Genomic DNA, 15,195 nt, shown 5'->3' with positions numbered 1-15,195 from the left:
CCAGCAGAGTACTGACTTGTGGCCCAACCGCTTAACCACTATTGCTGGAGCAGCTCTCATGGGTACCAATATCCACATTGGTTCTATTTCTTTCACATAAGTGGGCTGTTTTTGACCTATCAAAAGTTTTAATGACTGGTCCAGCTAAGACACTGCCTCCAATGTAATTTCAACACAACATAACAAACATCCTTCTGACCACACCATTCACATTTCAAATGAATTTGCCAACATCTTCAGTAAGTATTTCGTATCTCCAATATCAGAGACTCACTAAAATCTGGGCCTCTTTCCCAACCCAACTACTCTAAATTTGGGCTGGGTGGGGTTATCAGAATTTGGGTTTATGGGTGGTGGTGGATTTTTCCATTGAGCAATAATGTAAATTTCTACATTTTATTCCAAAACATAAGAATAAAGGACTTAATATATTTTATCCCTTCTATGTTAAGAATTTGAAGTCTTTTGCAATACAGAGTAAGTGAGAAAAAGGGCATAATATCAAATTGTCAAAGAAAGTTCATTCCTTTAGAAATTCTTTAATTATACACAATACTACACAATAAAAACAAAGAAAAATGACAGCTAAAAATAGAAAAATACACTGTAAAACAATTATATTTTGTTTCTAGACATTTAATGAATATATTCAACGGTTTCTTTTTTATTAACAACTTGTGGCTTTTTGTGGAAGAGAAAAACAGAGTGAAACAAAACTTGATTTTGTAATAGACTGTTATTGTCTCACTCTACTATTAATTATGATCATGACAGGCTAAACTAAACTTTGCTTTAAACTATATGTTGCTGAATTGTAGAAACTCCTGGGAGGGAAAGAGAAGTCCAATAAACTAGATTAGAAAAACCAGTCAATATGCTCCAAAGTGTGGCCAGCTTTCATTACTGAAGACTTGGATTGAAGTTAATTCGGAACAGTAAGATCAATTTGGACAAATTTTTCATATTGCCTAAGCAACTGCCTTGTTTAGTTTTCTTATTTTGGTAACATGATTGAATGAGTAAATAACTAAAATTGGAATATTTGTTTAATAAATATTTCAGCAATAAAAGGAGAATGTACATCCCACGTAATGGTGGTGCAGTAACTAAATAATCTTCCATACAGTTCTTTAGTTTTCCTTTTCATGTGTACCCTACAGAAAACTGGTTTAGAATTCATACAGTTCTGCTACTGACCAGCAGGTGGTGCTGATCTGAAAGGAAATTATGGCAACAATATCCATCTTCTATTCCGCCTTCAGACTTGGAAAAAAATATAATAAAAAAATCATTATTTGGTCTAAGTTTTGTTTTTTAAAAAATGTAAATGCAGCATCCCCTCAACGCTACTACCAGAGTAAAAAGCTGATTCTTTAGGCAGCCCTTTTCTGAATTAGATGCAATACAGTCGATTTTCTGTGTAAACAAGCTAAAGAACAGTATCTAATGGCAGTCAATTAACCCTTGAAATTTTAGCACTTTCAAGAGTAATTTTTCCTCAAAGATTAATTTATGAATGCCCATTCCAAGTTATTGTTATCATCATAAACCATGTACAGATATGTACGCAGGGTACTTCTTCACATGTAGTAAATTCATAGTTCAATAGATAGCATTTTTGTAATCTAGTCAAAGGGGTTTTGTAAGATTTAAAAAAAACAGTTTAGCACTCCTCTCACTTCCCCATTTTAGACCTGGAATTAAAAATCATATTTACATTTTATCATGAATTGCAATCCATCACACTTTTATGTGTAATTGTGAAACCATCCTTTTCTGCTCTGTAACATGTCTCACACAAAGGTCTATGAGAATGAAGTTTCCCTTCCCATACTTCAGTGTGTTGTTAGGTTTGATCCAGTTGGCACATCAGACTAGAAACACATACATGTACACATAAACACCCACTAGAGTGTAATCACCGTTCCATCCTCCTCAATGCCACCTTTGGGGATAACCAAGCTGTGACGAGGATCAGTTTTTAGGGAACTTAGAATTTTGTGAATATTGCCATTGCTTTCACGCCCCAAGCTGCTACTGAATGCCAGGTCCCTCTGTAGTCTGTGGCTAAGACTGCTGCCGTTAATTCGGGAAAGGCTGCCAGAAGGAAGACTGTGTGATTTTGGAATGTGCTGTGGTTCCAGACAGCCCTCGATTACAATGTCAGCCTCCTCGTCGCTCTCCATATCGTCAGGGTGGAAGTTCTGCAGGACGTGAGAAGAAGGTAAACTGTGGTGGCTTGCAGTGCTGTCTGTAGACTGGCCAGAGCTTCCGGACATCCGACTGCTTCTGATAATATTGTTCCTTTGGTTTGCTGGTTTGACAGTGATGATAAGGTTATGGCTGTTGGCAATCATCATGTCCGTTACCTGGTCAAGAGTTTTTCCTGCCACTTCTATGCCGTTCACTTCCAGGACTTCATCATTGACAGCTAGCAAGCCTGTACTCTCTGCTAAGCCACCAGGAACCATCCGCGAGATGAAAATTCCTGGTACTTTTTCCAGCCCATGAGGAGTTACTCTGACACTCGTCCCATCACGAATGTAAAATCCTAGTGGTTTTTCACATCCATGTCGATATAATCTTACCCTCCTGTGAGTTTCAGGTAAAATGTCCACATCAATGATGGAAGACACTGGCCGAAAGTCGTGAGGCATGCTGATATTAACGTGGGGGCGTCTGCGAAGGTTGTCATTCCGGAGGGTGACCAGAGCTTTCTTTTTTCTGGTCAAGGTGTTTGAGCCAAAATTACCAAAATCTGCTTCATCTAGGAAGAGAGAGAAAGTTTTCCATTTAGACTACAGATTCATAAGACATTTCCAATAAGCAAGGGAAATGGAATCTCTAACTTTTATGAAATGTGGGCATTTGTTTATGCGGACAACCATGCTCACTTTTAAATATTTCACCCAAAGAATAGCAACTGGAAGCAATCATGGCATAGCAAGCCATGGATTAGACATCTCCAAGAAGGCACACATCCTGTTCCCCATACTGACAGAAGAACTAGCAGCAACTGCAGACCAGAGTAAGATATACAAGGCAAGGAAAATGGGACAGAGATGGCTTTCTACACCCAGCATTCACACTCCATTAATACAGAACAGGAGGTCAAGTAGATATGCCCAGACCACTTGGGAGTCCCAAATTTACTAGCCATACTACAGAGCAGGTAAACGATTTGGGTGACAGCCTTCAGAAACACTGTTCACATATTGCTGAAAAAGGGTTATCAGGATAACAACAAGATTTATGTGAACAGAGAAAAAGGGTGGGCTATGCAGATACCAATTTTAAAAAACCTTTATTAATTACAGAGTTGAAATGAAAATGAATCCCGTAGTACTCAGATTTCTTGTGGCAAACACCGTTGTAGACTAGAGCATGTCTCTTCATAAATAAGTGGATAGTGCACACACCATGGTTAGAGAGGAAAAACACGTAAACAGTGGGGCTATAAGATCACAAGATGCACCAATGTACAGAAAGGAAAGGCCTTGATAAAGTTATCAGTGGTACCATCAGTTAAAAATGGTCTCCTTTATTCTCATTGCTGCCTAAATGGGTATTGAAAATCTAAGCAATGAGATGGCCAATCGTACCTTCATGAGTCACAGTATACATACATGCCAGTACAAAATAAGCGATTGTGTCCTCTGAAAAAGCTGGAACTGAGAAAGCTGGTTCCTCCCCCCACCCCTCAGGAGCTTGGGATCAGGAAGCCTGCCAAGCAGGAGATGGGTGCATGGCAGGGGCCTTCCTGTGACTTTCTTTTCTGCCACAGTGAGCTGGAAGTGCCAGAACAAGTTATAGCAACCAGGTTGGTGGGTAGGGTTGGGATGAGGAACTGATGACAAGTTGCAAGGCAGCTTTGACTTATGACTCAGGTTATGCAGCCATGAGGTTAAGATGCATCTGTGTGTGGCCATATTCAGAAAGGTCACCAACAGATACTGTTTCCATAGCTTTTGGAGGAGCAAAACAATCTCTTTTGCTCTGTTGACCTCCACTGCATTTTGTCCACCTCTTGAAACACTCTTGGGTCTCTGACATCTTAAGAGAGTCAACTTTTTAAATGGATCAGACAGATGACATGCATTCCAATTTTTCCCGAAGAAAACAAATAGTACATCGCTTTGACAACTTTTTTGTTAATTCCTAAAATTAACATTCTGGTTTGTTATGCAGCAGAGCATTTTTGTGTGCTTGTTTATAAACACTGTAGCTGTAGGGAGGAAAGACACATGAACAAGCCTTAAATATTTTATAGCAGCTTCTGAATTCCCCAATTCATAGGCACGTATAGTAATTTTCACAAGGGACAAATGAAACATACACAAATAGATATGAATATTGAGTATCTTTTAAGTATTTTAAAAATACATCTATAAACTGCAGACCTTCAAAAACAGCTCCCCCCCCACCTCAACCCAATACCAGAAGCATTGGTTCCATTGCTTGAACAGCTGCTTTTCATAGGAATGGCCTGCCAGATGAAATACCAAAGTTTAGCCAGATAAGATTATATAAACAAGCAGGATTCCAGACTGCCAGACTCCTATAGGAAGAATTCATTTTGGACTTTCCATTTTCAGTCTGCACACACTCCTAGCATATTAATTCCTCTGGGAACTGTGGAGCATTAGTTGACAGCTCTGGAAACTACATCAAAGACAGAATTACTTCCACTAAAGAGAGCAGCACTTCAGACAGCTTTGGGAATAAAGCCAATGATTCATTAAGAGCAATGGGATGCCCCTAAACCCAATAGATCTCCATTACTGAATTCAAAAGTAAACAGGAAAAACTTTAGTGGTAGGTTTTAAGGCTTCCAGGCCTCCATGCATCACCTAAATACTACCCAGACATTTCAGAAAAACCGTGTGTTTTATCTGCATCAACCTCCTTCCTCACAGGGATCAAAACAAGCATTTTTGTAAAATGATAAACTCTGGCAGGGGAACTGTTCCATCATTTGTTATAAAGTGATAGAACATTTAGAGATTCAGAAGGATGGAAAGGAAGCAGATAAAGAATGAACTCTGACTTGGGCTTCTTCCTCTGCCAAGCTCAAATTTAAGCAAGATCTTAGAACAAGCAAGAAAGAAAAACACAAAGTAGTATCCAACTAAACCTATTTGAATTTCAATATAAACTGCAATTTTTAAAGAGAAAGCTTTAAATTTATGGCTTGAAGGGCCGGTATGTTTTTGGCTTATGGTCACAAACATAATACTGTACTTTCGAGTTAAAAAAATTAGCAAGTCAACTGTCCATGAAGAAAGGACAAACCTGATTTTCCCACATGCACTCTGCCAAAGGAGTTTAGCCGATGAAGAAACTATAGGGCAAAAGATTCTCATCACACTGATACTGTGGCTCTCAAATGTCCTATTCTTGTGCCACTTCTGCCTCTCTTGCCCTTTAGACTCTGTAGTTTCTACTGCTAACAAACATATCTCTTACCTCTACTTGACTTATTTAACCCACTTTCCCAATGAAATTCATTAAAGTTCAGATCTGGCTCACACCCTGCACACATTATACCTAGGTTCATGCTTTGTGCAGATGAACACCTCTGGAGACAAACATGAGAACTGGCAGATTTTTGTCTATTATAAGTTCATCCTCTACTCATTCACTATCTTTCTGACTGGGGAACACCACACCAACACTCTAATTCATACCAGTTCCTTGTATCCTTGATGCCACTTCTCTACATTTGATACCTGCTACAGCCTATCCCACTGTCTCTCCACTTGGCACTCCCCACTTATGACTTTGGTTTTGATCCAGCACAACATTTCCATGGACAAGACTGTTACCTGCAGAGTGTGACTTGCTTGCTTTCAGAGATCATTTTGGAGAAAAGTGGGAGGTGAGAAAGCTTTCTCCAAGCTTTTGCTTCCTCATCCAGCGGAGCTGGAATGATTAATGCTGGTCTATTTACCCCATTCTCATCACTCCCCCCCCACCTCCAGCTAACTGAACAATTTGAAAATTATGTTTTCTCTCTACCTCTTCCATGCATTTCTTTGACCCTGTCTCCTCCAGAGTCCTGGACAGGTCATCACCTCTCTGATAATTAATTATTATTCAGCATTTCTACGACATTGTAAACCTACCCCTCTCCATTACCTCTTTCTGTTTTATTCTGCATTCAAACATACCACTGTCTCTCCTTCTCAACCCCCCCTTGACCTATTGTTACTTCTAAAGGTTATCCAGTCGACCCTTTGCCTCCAAACACCTGGACTGTCACTTACTCCAGCTGTCCTAGCTTCCTTTCCTCTTTGACCTCTGCCCTCTGAAAAACAATGAAATTGCCCTCACCAAAATCACTAAAGTCTCCCTCACTATCAAATCCAAAATGCCTCTAACTTCATCCTCCTTGTTCCCATCTTGAATACAGTTGATCATCTTCCCCTACTCAGCTGTCTTTATGCTGTAAGTTTCTGCCACTCTGACCTCAGCTGGTTCTCTTAGAACAATGGTACTCACTCTGTGGACCATGGAGAGCCACATTAGCAATTCCCACCAAAACAGCTGCACGACTATTGCATGCCCTGCACACTACCCCAAACACGCACAAATAATATTAGATCCCTTTTAATTACCAGAGTGCCTCTGAGCCTCTAGAGTCATCTTATGCCACAACTGGGAGGCTTTTCCTCCAATGTTCTAGCATTCAACAATGGCATACCCCATTCTACCGCCAGCTGCATATGTTGACACAGCCTCAAACACACAACCCAAATCTGTACAACCTTGATGTAATCATCATTTTAAAACAGTTTTATCTTGGGCCCATAGTAAGAATGAAATCATTCCAACTTCTAAAGAAATTGCCAGATTTCCTGGAATATGAGGAAGGTGTCATAGGGAACAATGCTCAGAAGAACCATATATGTATGCCAGAGAGCCACATGTGGCTCCTGAGCCACTGAGTATCACTGTCTTACAACCCATGTAATTGATTCTTCTGACTTTCCCTTGAGACCCCTCAGATCAATTCTCAACCCTCTGCTATTCTGTCTTTACACACTGCTCTTGAGTAACTTTGTCCCAAGGTTTTCAGTGCCCTCTGCCTGCTGATGAAACCCATTTAACACGTCTCTCTCTCTCAGAACTTTATGCTCCCATTCAGTCCTGCATCTCTGCATGCCCGCAGTACTTATACATTTCCTCACCATCTCAAACTCAGTATGTCCAGCTCCCCCACTCCTGATCCTTCCCTTCGTCATCTCTCCATTATCCCCTGAAACACCACCTTCCACAGGCATAAAGCCTCGGCAGTGCCTCTGACTCTTTTTTGATGTCTATACATAATCCATCACCAAATCACACAGGGTTGGATCCCACGATCCAGCAGCAGCAGCAGAACGTCACTGTTTTCCCAGCTTTCCCCTCCCCACAGCAGCCATGGGACCTGTGTGGAAGCTGTAGCAAGGAGAAGAAGGTGAAATTGCTGCCTCTTGCCTCTTGCGTGAGCAGATTTTCAAACATTAGCAAAGGTAGATAGGTCTTTTGAGATTTGTTTTCAGTATTTCTGTCTGATGACCACCAGAGGTCACTGCTCAGCTTGTGTAAAGTTTATATATATATATTTGGGAAGGCAGGAGAATTTTAAAATCAGAAACCTACAGCAAGACCTGTTTAAAATATATATATATATATATATATATATATATATATATATATATATATATATATATATATATATATATATATATATATATATATATATATTAGAACAAGTCTTGCTGTAGGTTTCTGATTTTAAAATTCTCCTGCCTTCCCAAATCAAAGTAAATCTGTATTTGTTTTGTAGTAGAATGAGCCACTGCATGAGATGTTAGTATTTTGGGAATTCGTTTAAGGATTTCAAATGAATATTTTCTGAGAAAAGGAGAGCCAGTGTGGTGTTGTGGTTACAGTGTCAGATGAGGATCTGGGAGAACTAAGTTCAAATCCCTGCTCTGCCATGGAAGCTCACAGGGTAACCTTGGGTCACTCACTTGCTCTCAGCCTACCCTACATCAAAGGGTTGTTGTGAGAATAAAATGGAGAAAAGAATAATGTAAGCCACTCTGGGCCCCCATTCAGGAGAAAAGCAGGGTATAAATGAAGTAAATAAATAAATTCAAATATGGATTCAAATATTCAGAAAAAGTATATGGTACAGTTTTCCTGGGACTCTCATTTCACTATGTGGGAAGAAGCTGCTTGCTTGAATGCCAGCCCATTTCACGAGTGCCCTTTATGAAGGGTCGGCAGCTACAGGTCAGGAAATTCCTGGAGATTTGAGGCAGTGGAGCCTGGAGAGAGCAGAGTTTTGGGAGAGGAGACCCCTCAGCTTGGTATAATGCCACCGAATCCACATGCCAAAGTACTCACTTTATCCAGGTGAACTGATCCTCTATAGTCCAGAAGCCAGTTGTAACTGAGATCTCCAGCCACCAACCGCATGGAAGCTGGGAACCCTACCTTTATGTGAGATCTGAAATCTCTGAAGAGAATGGGTAGGCCTTTATCCATCTATTGCATTCATGTCCTCTGCCATTCTCCTATGGAACTCAAAGCAGTTCAGTGATAGTTTCCAGGTGATCTCACACCAGGCACTGAATAGACCCAGACCTGCTAAGCTTCAGCAAGATTGGTGCATCATGTCCCATCCACCCTAATTGTTACATTCAAGTATACCACAACATTTCTTTAAAGGAAGCTGCTTCTGCTGTGGGCCTCTCTTACCTCCATCTCCAACACCTTTCCCCCTATCCTATGTAGTTCTATGCAGAGGCAGAAAAACAAAGAGGGTCACAAAGGAGATCCTGTGGGACTGAAAGGAGGGGACCCTTTCCCCGCCTGGATGCCATGTCATTCTTCTTCTGCAACATGGTGCTCGGAAAGAATAAGCAGCAGGTGGTTTATCAGGGATGCAGGAGGTTGTCATGTAAGCAGAGAGAGTGATGAATACATTTTTTTCCCAGGAATTAACCATTTCCTTTTCCTGTCAGTTAAACAAAAGGATTGAAAGCAGCCGTCATTCTTCCCACTTCTCTGGCAGCCACTTTGGCACATTTCTCTCTATCTCTCCAGTGAAAGTACAGCCAAAACAAGCAGGCTGCTGTGGGGGGAATCCCACAGTTCTGTAAAGGGGAGGGGGAGTCAAATTTCCTAAATTCTGTGGACGTCTGACTGCTTCCAAAACAACAACAGCTGCAAATAGGTTTCTGTAGTTATTCAAAATCTGACTAATGAACTTCCAAGTCCCTTTTACTTGCATCACCAAAGCTCCCCAATATTCCTAAAGAGAAGTGGAGAAGAATTATAATTTAGGAAAAGAATATTGCACTGTCCCTGCTACTGCCACCAAGGAATACCATTTCCAGGACTACATTATGTATGCCTGTGCACTCAGAAGCCATATGGGTATCGAAGGTCCCTGGTATAAACTCAACGAAGGTTTTGATTGTTTTTGCAAAAGCAAATAATATGAATCAACTGAACTTGCACAGCACAAGACTAAATCTGTAGGTCAGTTTCCCATTGATGACCTGCAATATAAAAACAGTTTGCTTTCCGAAAGTGTTGTCAGTCACAGAGATTGAAAGATGGAAGGCACTCTTTGCAGATATGATAACAGAAAGTGCTGCAACCTTAACCACTATGAGCTACCTCAGATGGGGCAGATTTTAAAAATTAAATGTTGGGACTGAAACCATCGAGTTTTAGAATAGGCAATATATGCCTATTCTAAGTATAAAAAGGGGTCATAATGAGGGCACAGGGAATCTGACCACCACCACTGAGGATACTGCTGTGTCAGGACTTTGGTTATTTTCCTTAGTAAAATCTGAGAGGCTTCCTAGTTTGCAGGTTCTTAATGGAACAATGGCTATATAGACACCTTCAAAGTGAAAGCCACTTCATGTGCTTTCACCCTCAAGCAATTAAAACCGCAATAGGATTTCAGCATCCTTTTTTTTTTTTAAAGAAACATTTTATTGGATAGGTTGAGAACAAACATAAAAGAAAAAATATACATTTCACTATTTCTTTCTCTTATTGAGTACAGGTTTATCCCCAACCCACTCTTTCCCTCCCCCCCCCGTCAGACCTCCAACAGCACTTATACCCTATAATTCATACATTGTTCCCTCTAATTCTATTATTTTCCGTTATCTTCAAAGGTAAAGTTACAATCAATACTAAATTCAACAAATTACATAATACTCATCAAAAATTATCCATAGACCACAATTGGTCTTTTACATCCCAGTTCTTTTCCAAATAGTCTTTTAATTTTCTCCAATCCGTCAGAAAATCATTTGAACTTTGTTCTTTTAGCTTTCTAGTTAATTTGTCCATTTTCACCATATACAAAAGTTTTTGTATCCACTCATCAACTTCTGATATCTTATCTTGCTTCCAATATTGTGTATACAACAATCTTGCCGCTATAGTCATATACCATAATAATGTTCTATCCCTTACATTTATAGTTTCTAAATTAAGTCCTAACAAAAACATTTCAGGATTTTTCTGCAAATTACATTCCAAAATTTTCAATATTTCAGCATGAATAGAAGACCAAAATTGTTTTGCCTTATCACAAGTCCACCACATATGGTAAAAGCATCCTTCAGCAACATCAGGTATAATGTCTTGCATGCAGCCCAGGTTTCAGCCCACCAGGCCTTTACTAGCCACACAGCAGAACTGCCAGCATGGCCAGTTTAACAGTTTTGAAATACTATTATTTAAAACAACACATGAATGTCCACATTTGTGCTGCCTGGGGAAAAATCCCCATTCTTTTAAAGGCAATCGTTCTAAAACATGAACTGTACCTTAAGATGAAAACTACTGAAGAAAAACCTTATCTTCAGAGAATGAGCTCAACATTGACATAGTTACGAGAAAAAATCGAATGCAAGGTTTCAAAATGTGCACTTAGGCTAGTCACACAAAGAGGAACACAAAGTGGCTTCTGGGCCTAGGGTAAGAAATAGCCAGTATCTGTAACTGAATGCTAAAACTGCTCCAGTCTGGTCAATAAACTGGCACACACTATCTCCCCCAGCCCACCCCAATCCACAAAACGGCACTCCATGTTCCAGAACTGCACTGAACCGGTATTGCAACAGAGCATGATATAGGGAACTCCAGTGTCTCTTTCGACTCATGACCTTTGGGAGACTCCCAAGAACTGCTGGATAAAGTTTAGTCAGTCACCAGATAAACAGTTCTCAGAGGTCAGAACACAGCTGCAGCTTCTCTTTAATCAGCTCTACACAGTTGCCATCCAGGATACCTAAAGCCTTTCCGCTAACCGGTCCACCTGGACAACAGAAGGAAAAACAACTCTGCTCTTCCCACTGGCAGAAGGGCTGGGACTTCATGCATCAGCTGTGTCACACGATGGGGCAGGGATTCAATTCACACGCCTCTGCGCAATTAGGTTCTGTTCCGACTCCTTTCACAGGCCAACAGTATTACTGCACAGACTGACAGGAGTGCTGTGCAAAGCAATCCTACAGGGCACAAGGAGTGGCACTGAAATCCGGAGGAGAGTCATAGAGAGTCATCCAGTGTGAGGAAAACGGCCTGGTATAACTCAGTCTTGAAGGCAGGGCATGTAGGACGCAAGAAATTAAGAGCACCTAACAGAACTAGAGAAACACTGACTTTGTCTATGATGCATGTACACAAAAGCGAAAGCCATAGTTACCAAATAATGTATTCGAATCAAGGTTTTTTTTAAAAGCCAGGCTCTACTGGATTGCAGCAGAGAGCTTTCTTTTTTTTTTAAAATCCGTATTCGCTTCTCAGCCATTAGTCTTTTCCTGCATTAAGACTGAAAAGTTGAGAGTTCACATTTCTATCTCCTCTCAAGAGTAAATGTCAGAAACAACATTACTCACAGTTTAGGCTAGCTAGGATTCCTATTTGACCAACATATGTTTTCAAACTCTAGCATACTTAGCCTTGTGCCAACATAATATTCACCCACACTTAAGGCACAGGGAGGGGAGAGAGCCTGCATTCCTCACGCTTCCTCCCGATCTTCCCCTCGCAGACAAGGGGCCTGGCTTTTTTGTTGTGTTCGACTGGTCTTTCAGGTTTATATAAGGATAAAAACTGAAACTAAAGGGTTTTTCAAAGAAGCGTAAGGAAACATCACTGTTCCTTTGAGTAAAAACTGTCAAGTTGGAGTATATCCCATAAAGCATTTCCATCTGTGCAGCATTCCTTGCACAAGAGGAAATAGTGGAGCTTGCAGGTCTTTTGCACTGTCAGCATTTTAGGATCCAAGCTTTTCCCCCCACATATGCAAGATAGTGCAAGGCATTTTTGTGACTGAGTCAGCACTACATAGCCCAATTAGCTGGGAAAAGGCACAAGTAGCAGCACAAGTGGCAACACAGAGGCACCATTCTTAGAACACAAAGCATAATTGAAAACCTGGAATGAAATAAACAATCAGAATTCTGGGGGACACACAAAGAACACACATCTCTTGGATACACACACCTTAACGTGGTGAGGGGTTTTGAGCGTGTCAGTGAAGCTGAGAGCAATACCAATACCATCAGGAGCACAGGCTTGGTCAAGAGTCTGAACTCCTGGAAGAGTCACTTAAGGTGGAATGGTCAAAACTGAGACACCAGACTAAGACGAATCCACCCCCTTCAGGAATCAACGGTCACATCAGCAGAAGAGAACTGAATGTTCCAATGGTGATGGGAGTGGAGGAATCCTTGAAGGTTCACTACTGGGCAACAGCAGTAGTCGAAGGTGACACTGGCAGAGGATCTTTCACAGACAACAGCAGTGTTGCTTCAGCTAACTCTGGTTAGTAATGTGCAGAAGAAGACAATGGTAAGCCACGTCTGCTAATTGCTTACCTTGAAAACACTATGAAATAAATTATAGTGCTGGAAGACAGGATTCCAGGTTGGATAGCACTCAATTGGCTACTGGGGAAGAGCCGAGGACAAGTACAAATACCGCTATTCTTAATGATGGGACTGGATTAAAGTTGAAAGGATGTCCAGTTACAAATATGAATAGATGCAAAAGGAACATCCAAAGCTGAGAGATACACAATAGAAACATGGAACCTGAGAAATATAAAGCTAGGTAAACTAGAAATCATAAAATGAGGGATGGAATGTTTAAACATTGCCATCCTCCTGTGTGTGAGTGAACAAATATGGACCGACTGAGGACATTTTCAGTCAGAAAATTACGAAGTCTTTTATTGCAGAGATGACAAACACAAAGGAAACAGTGGTGCTCTAATAGTAAAGTGAGACATAGCTCAAGCAGTCAAGAGCTACAACTCAAAGTCTGACCAAGTAATATAAATCAGACTTCATGGATGGCCTGTTAAGATAACCATCATTCAAGTTTATGCCCCAACTATAGATGCTGAGGAGGAAGAAACTGAAAACTTTTACCCAGGTGTGTCCAAGAAGAAATTGATCATACATGTAAACAAGATATGCTGATAATTATCGGTGACTGGAATGCAAAAGTAGGAGACAAAGCAGAGTCAAACATTGTTGGAAAATTTGGACTAGGATCATGAAATGAAGCAGGAGAGCAGCTCACAGAATTTTATAAAGCCAACAACCTGTTCATTGCTAACATATGCTTCAGGCAACCAGGAAGATGATTGTATACGTGGAAATCACTGGATGAACAATACAGGAACTAAACAGATTACATAATTGGATGCAGAAGATGGAGAAGGTCTATTCTCTTTGCTAAAACAAGATCAGAAGCTGACTGTGATACAGATCATGAGTTGCTAATATCAAGAATTAGAATAAAGCTGAAGAGAAACACTAAAACAATCATAATGCCAAAATACAATCTGAATAATATTCCTGAGGAATTTAAAGACCATGCAAAGAACAGATTTGCAATACTAATTTTAATTGATCATTAGCCGAAGAACTATGGGCTGAAACCAGAGATATTATCAAGGAAGAATGTGCAAAGATTATTCCTGTAGCCAAAAGAAAGGAGAAGCCTAAATGGATGAGGGAACTCTTAAAATTGCTAAACACAGTTGAGAAACAAAAGCAAAAGGTGACAGAAATAGATCTTTTCAGAGACTTGCACACACAGCCAAAGAAATCAATTATAATAACCAGTGCAAAGAAATAGAAGACAACAACAAAAAAGGAAGAACAAGAGATCTGTCCACAAGATCTGAGAAATCAAAGGGAAATTCAAGCCATGGCTCAGGATACTGAAATATCAACATGGAAATACAGTATCTAATCAGGACAAAATAAAGGAAATATGGAGACAATACATTGAAGAACTGTACAGAAGAGATGGAAGGATGATAGATACCTTCAAAGAAGATTCTTTTGATGAAGAACCAGAAATCTTAGACAGTGAAGTGAAAACTGCACTCAGTTGGAAGAAATTAGCACCTGGAGTAGATGGAATACCAATAGAGCTATTTCAAACAACAGAAATTGAATCCATCAAAATCTTAACAAGAATTTGTCAACAAATATGGAAAACAAAACAATGGCCCACAAACTGGAAATGCTCAAAAAAAGGGGGCCGCCAAAGAGTGCACTGGTTCGTGGACTGAAAAACGCCCTGGTTCATGACAAACTTTGGATCATATTTCGGTTCGTGCCTATTTCTACTTCAGAAGTAAACTAGATGGTAACCAGAGACTGGGCATTTTCAGGAGCAGTGCCTTGCTTAAGGAATGCCCTTACCTTTGAAGCTTGCCTAGCAACTAGGTTGCCTTCTTTTAGGTGCCAGACCAAAACATTTCTGTTCACTCAGGTTTTTAATTAAGGGGTTGATCTTTTAACACTATTTTAATCTGGAAACTGCTTTTAGTGGTCTGTGTTTTTATGGTGGGCTAGGTTTTTAATACTGGCTTAATATATTTTAATATTTATTGTTATTATTATCATCGTTGTTATTATTATTTGCAAGCTGTTTTGAGCAGTTTCCGGAGAGGTGACACTAAAATTTTCCTAAATAAATATGTATTATTAATTCTGCTATCTGAAAACCACTGCTGTGAATGGGGGAAAAGACAAGTCTTAGTCTTGACATTTATAGGTGATTCCAAGCAGAGCACAGACTATAGATCTTTGTAGATGATATGATATCAGCAAAAAATAAATAAAAAAATATTTTCCCACA

The 15,195-nt window shown here is 40.1% G+C and overlaps 1 protein-coding gene across 1 annotated transcript in view; it reads right to left on the bottom strand.

The window, feature by feature from the left end:
• Nucleotides 1-529: 529 nt before the first annotated feature.
• Nucleotides 530-15,195, bottom strand: part of PARD6G (par-6 family cell polarity regulator gamma) — a 90,941-nt gene continuing 76,275 nt past the window's right edge. Inside the window, exon 3 of the mRNA XM_054985169.1 lies at nt 530-2,767. Within this exon, the coding sequence (XP_054841144.1) occupies nt 1,908-2,767 (860 nt within the window). The 3' untranslated portion in view covers nt 530-1,907. The remainder of the gene's footprint in view (nt 2,768-15,195) is intronic.

The sequence above is a fragment of the Eublepharis macularius genome, chromosome 7, assembly GCF_028583425.1.
Source record: "Eublepharis macularius isolate TG4126 chromosome 7, MPM_Emac_v1.0, whole genome shotgun sequence".
Taxonomy (NCBI): domain Eukaryota; kingdom Metazoa; phylum Chordata; class Lepidosauria; order Squamata; family Eublepharidae; genus Eublepharis; species Eublepharis macularius.
This window is presented reverse-complemented; position numbering and strand designations above follow the sequence as displayed.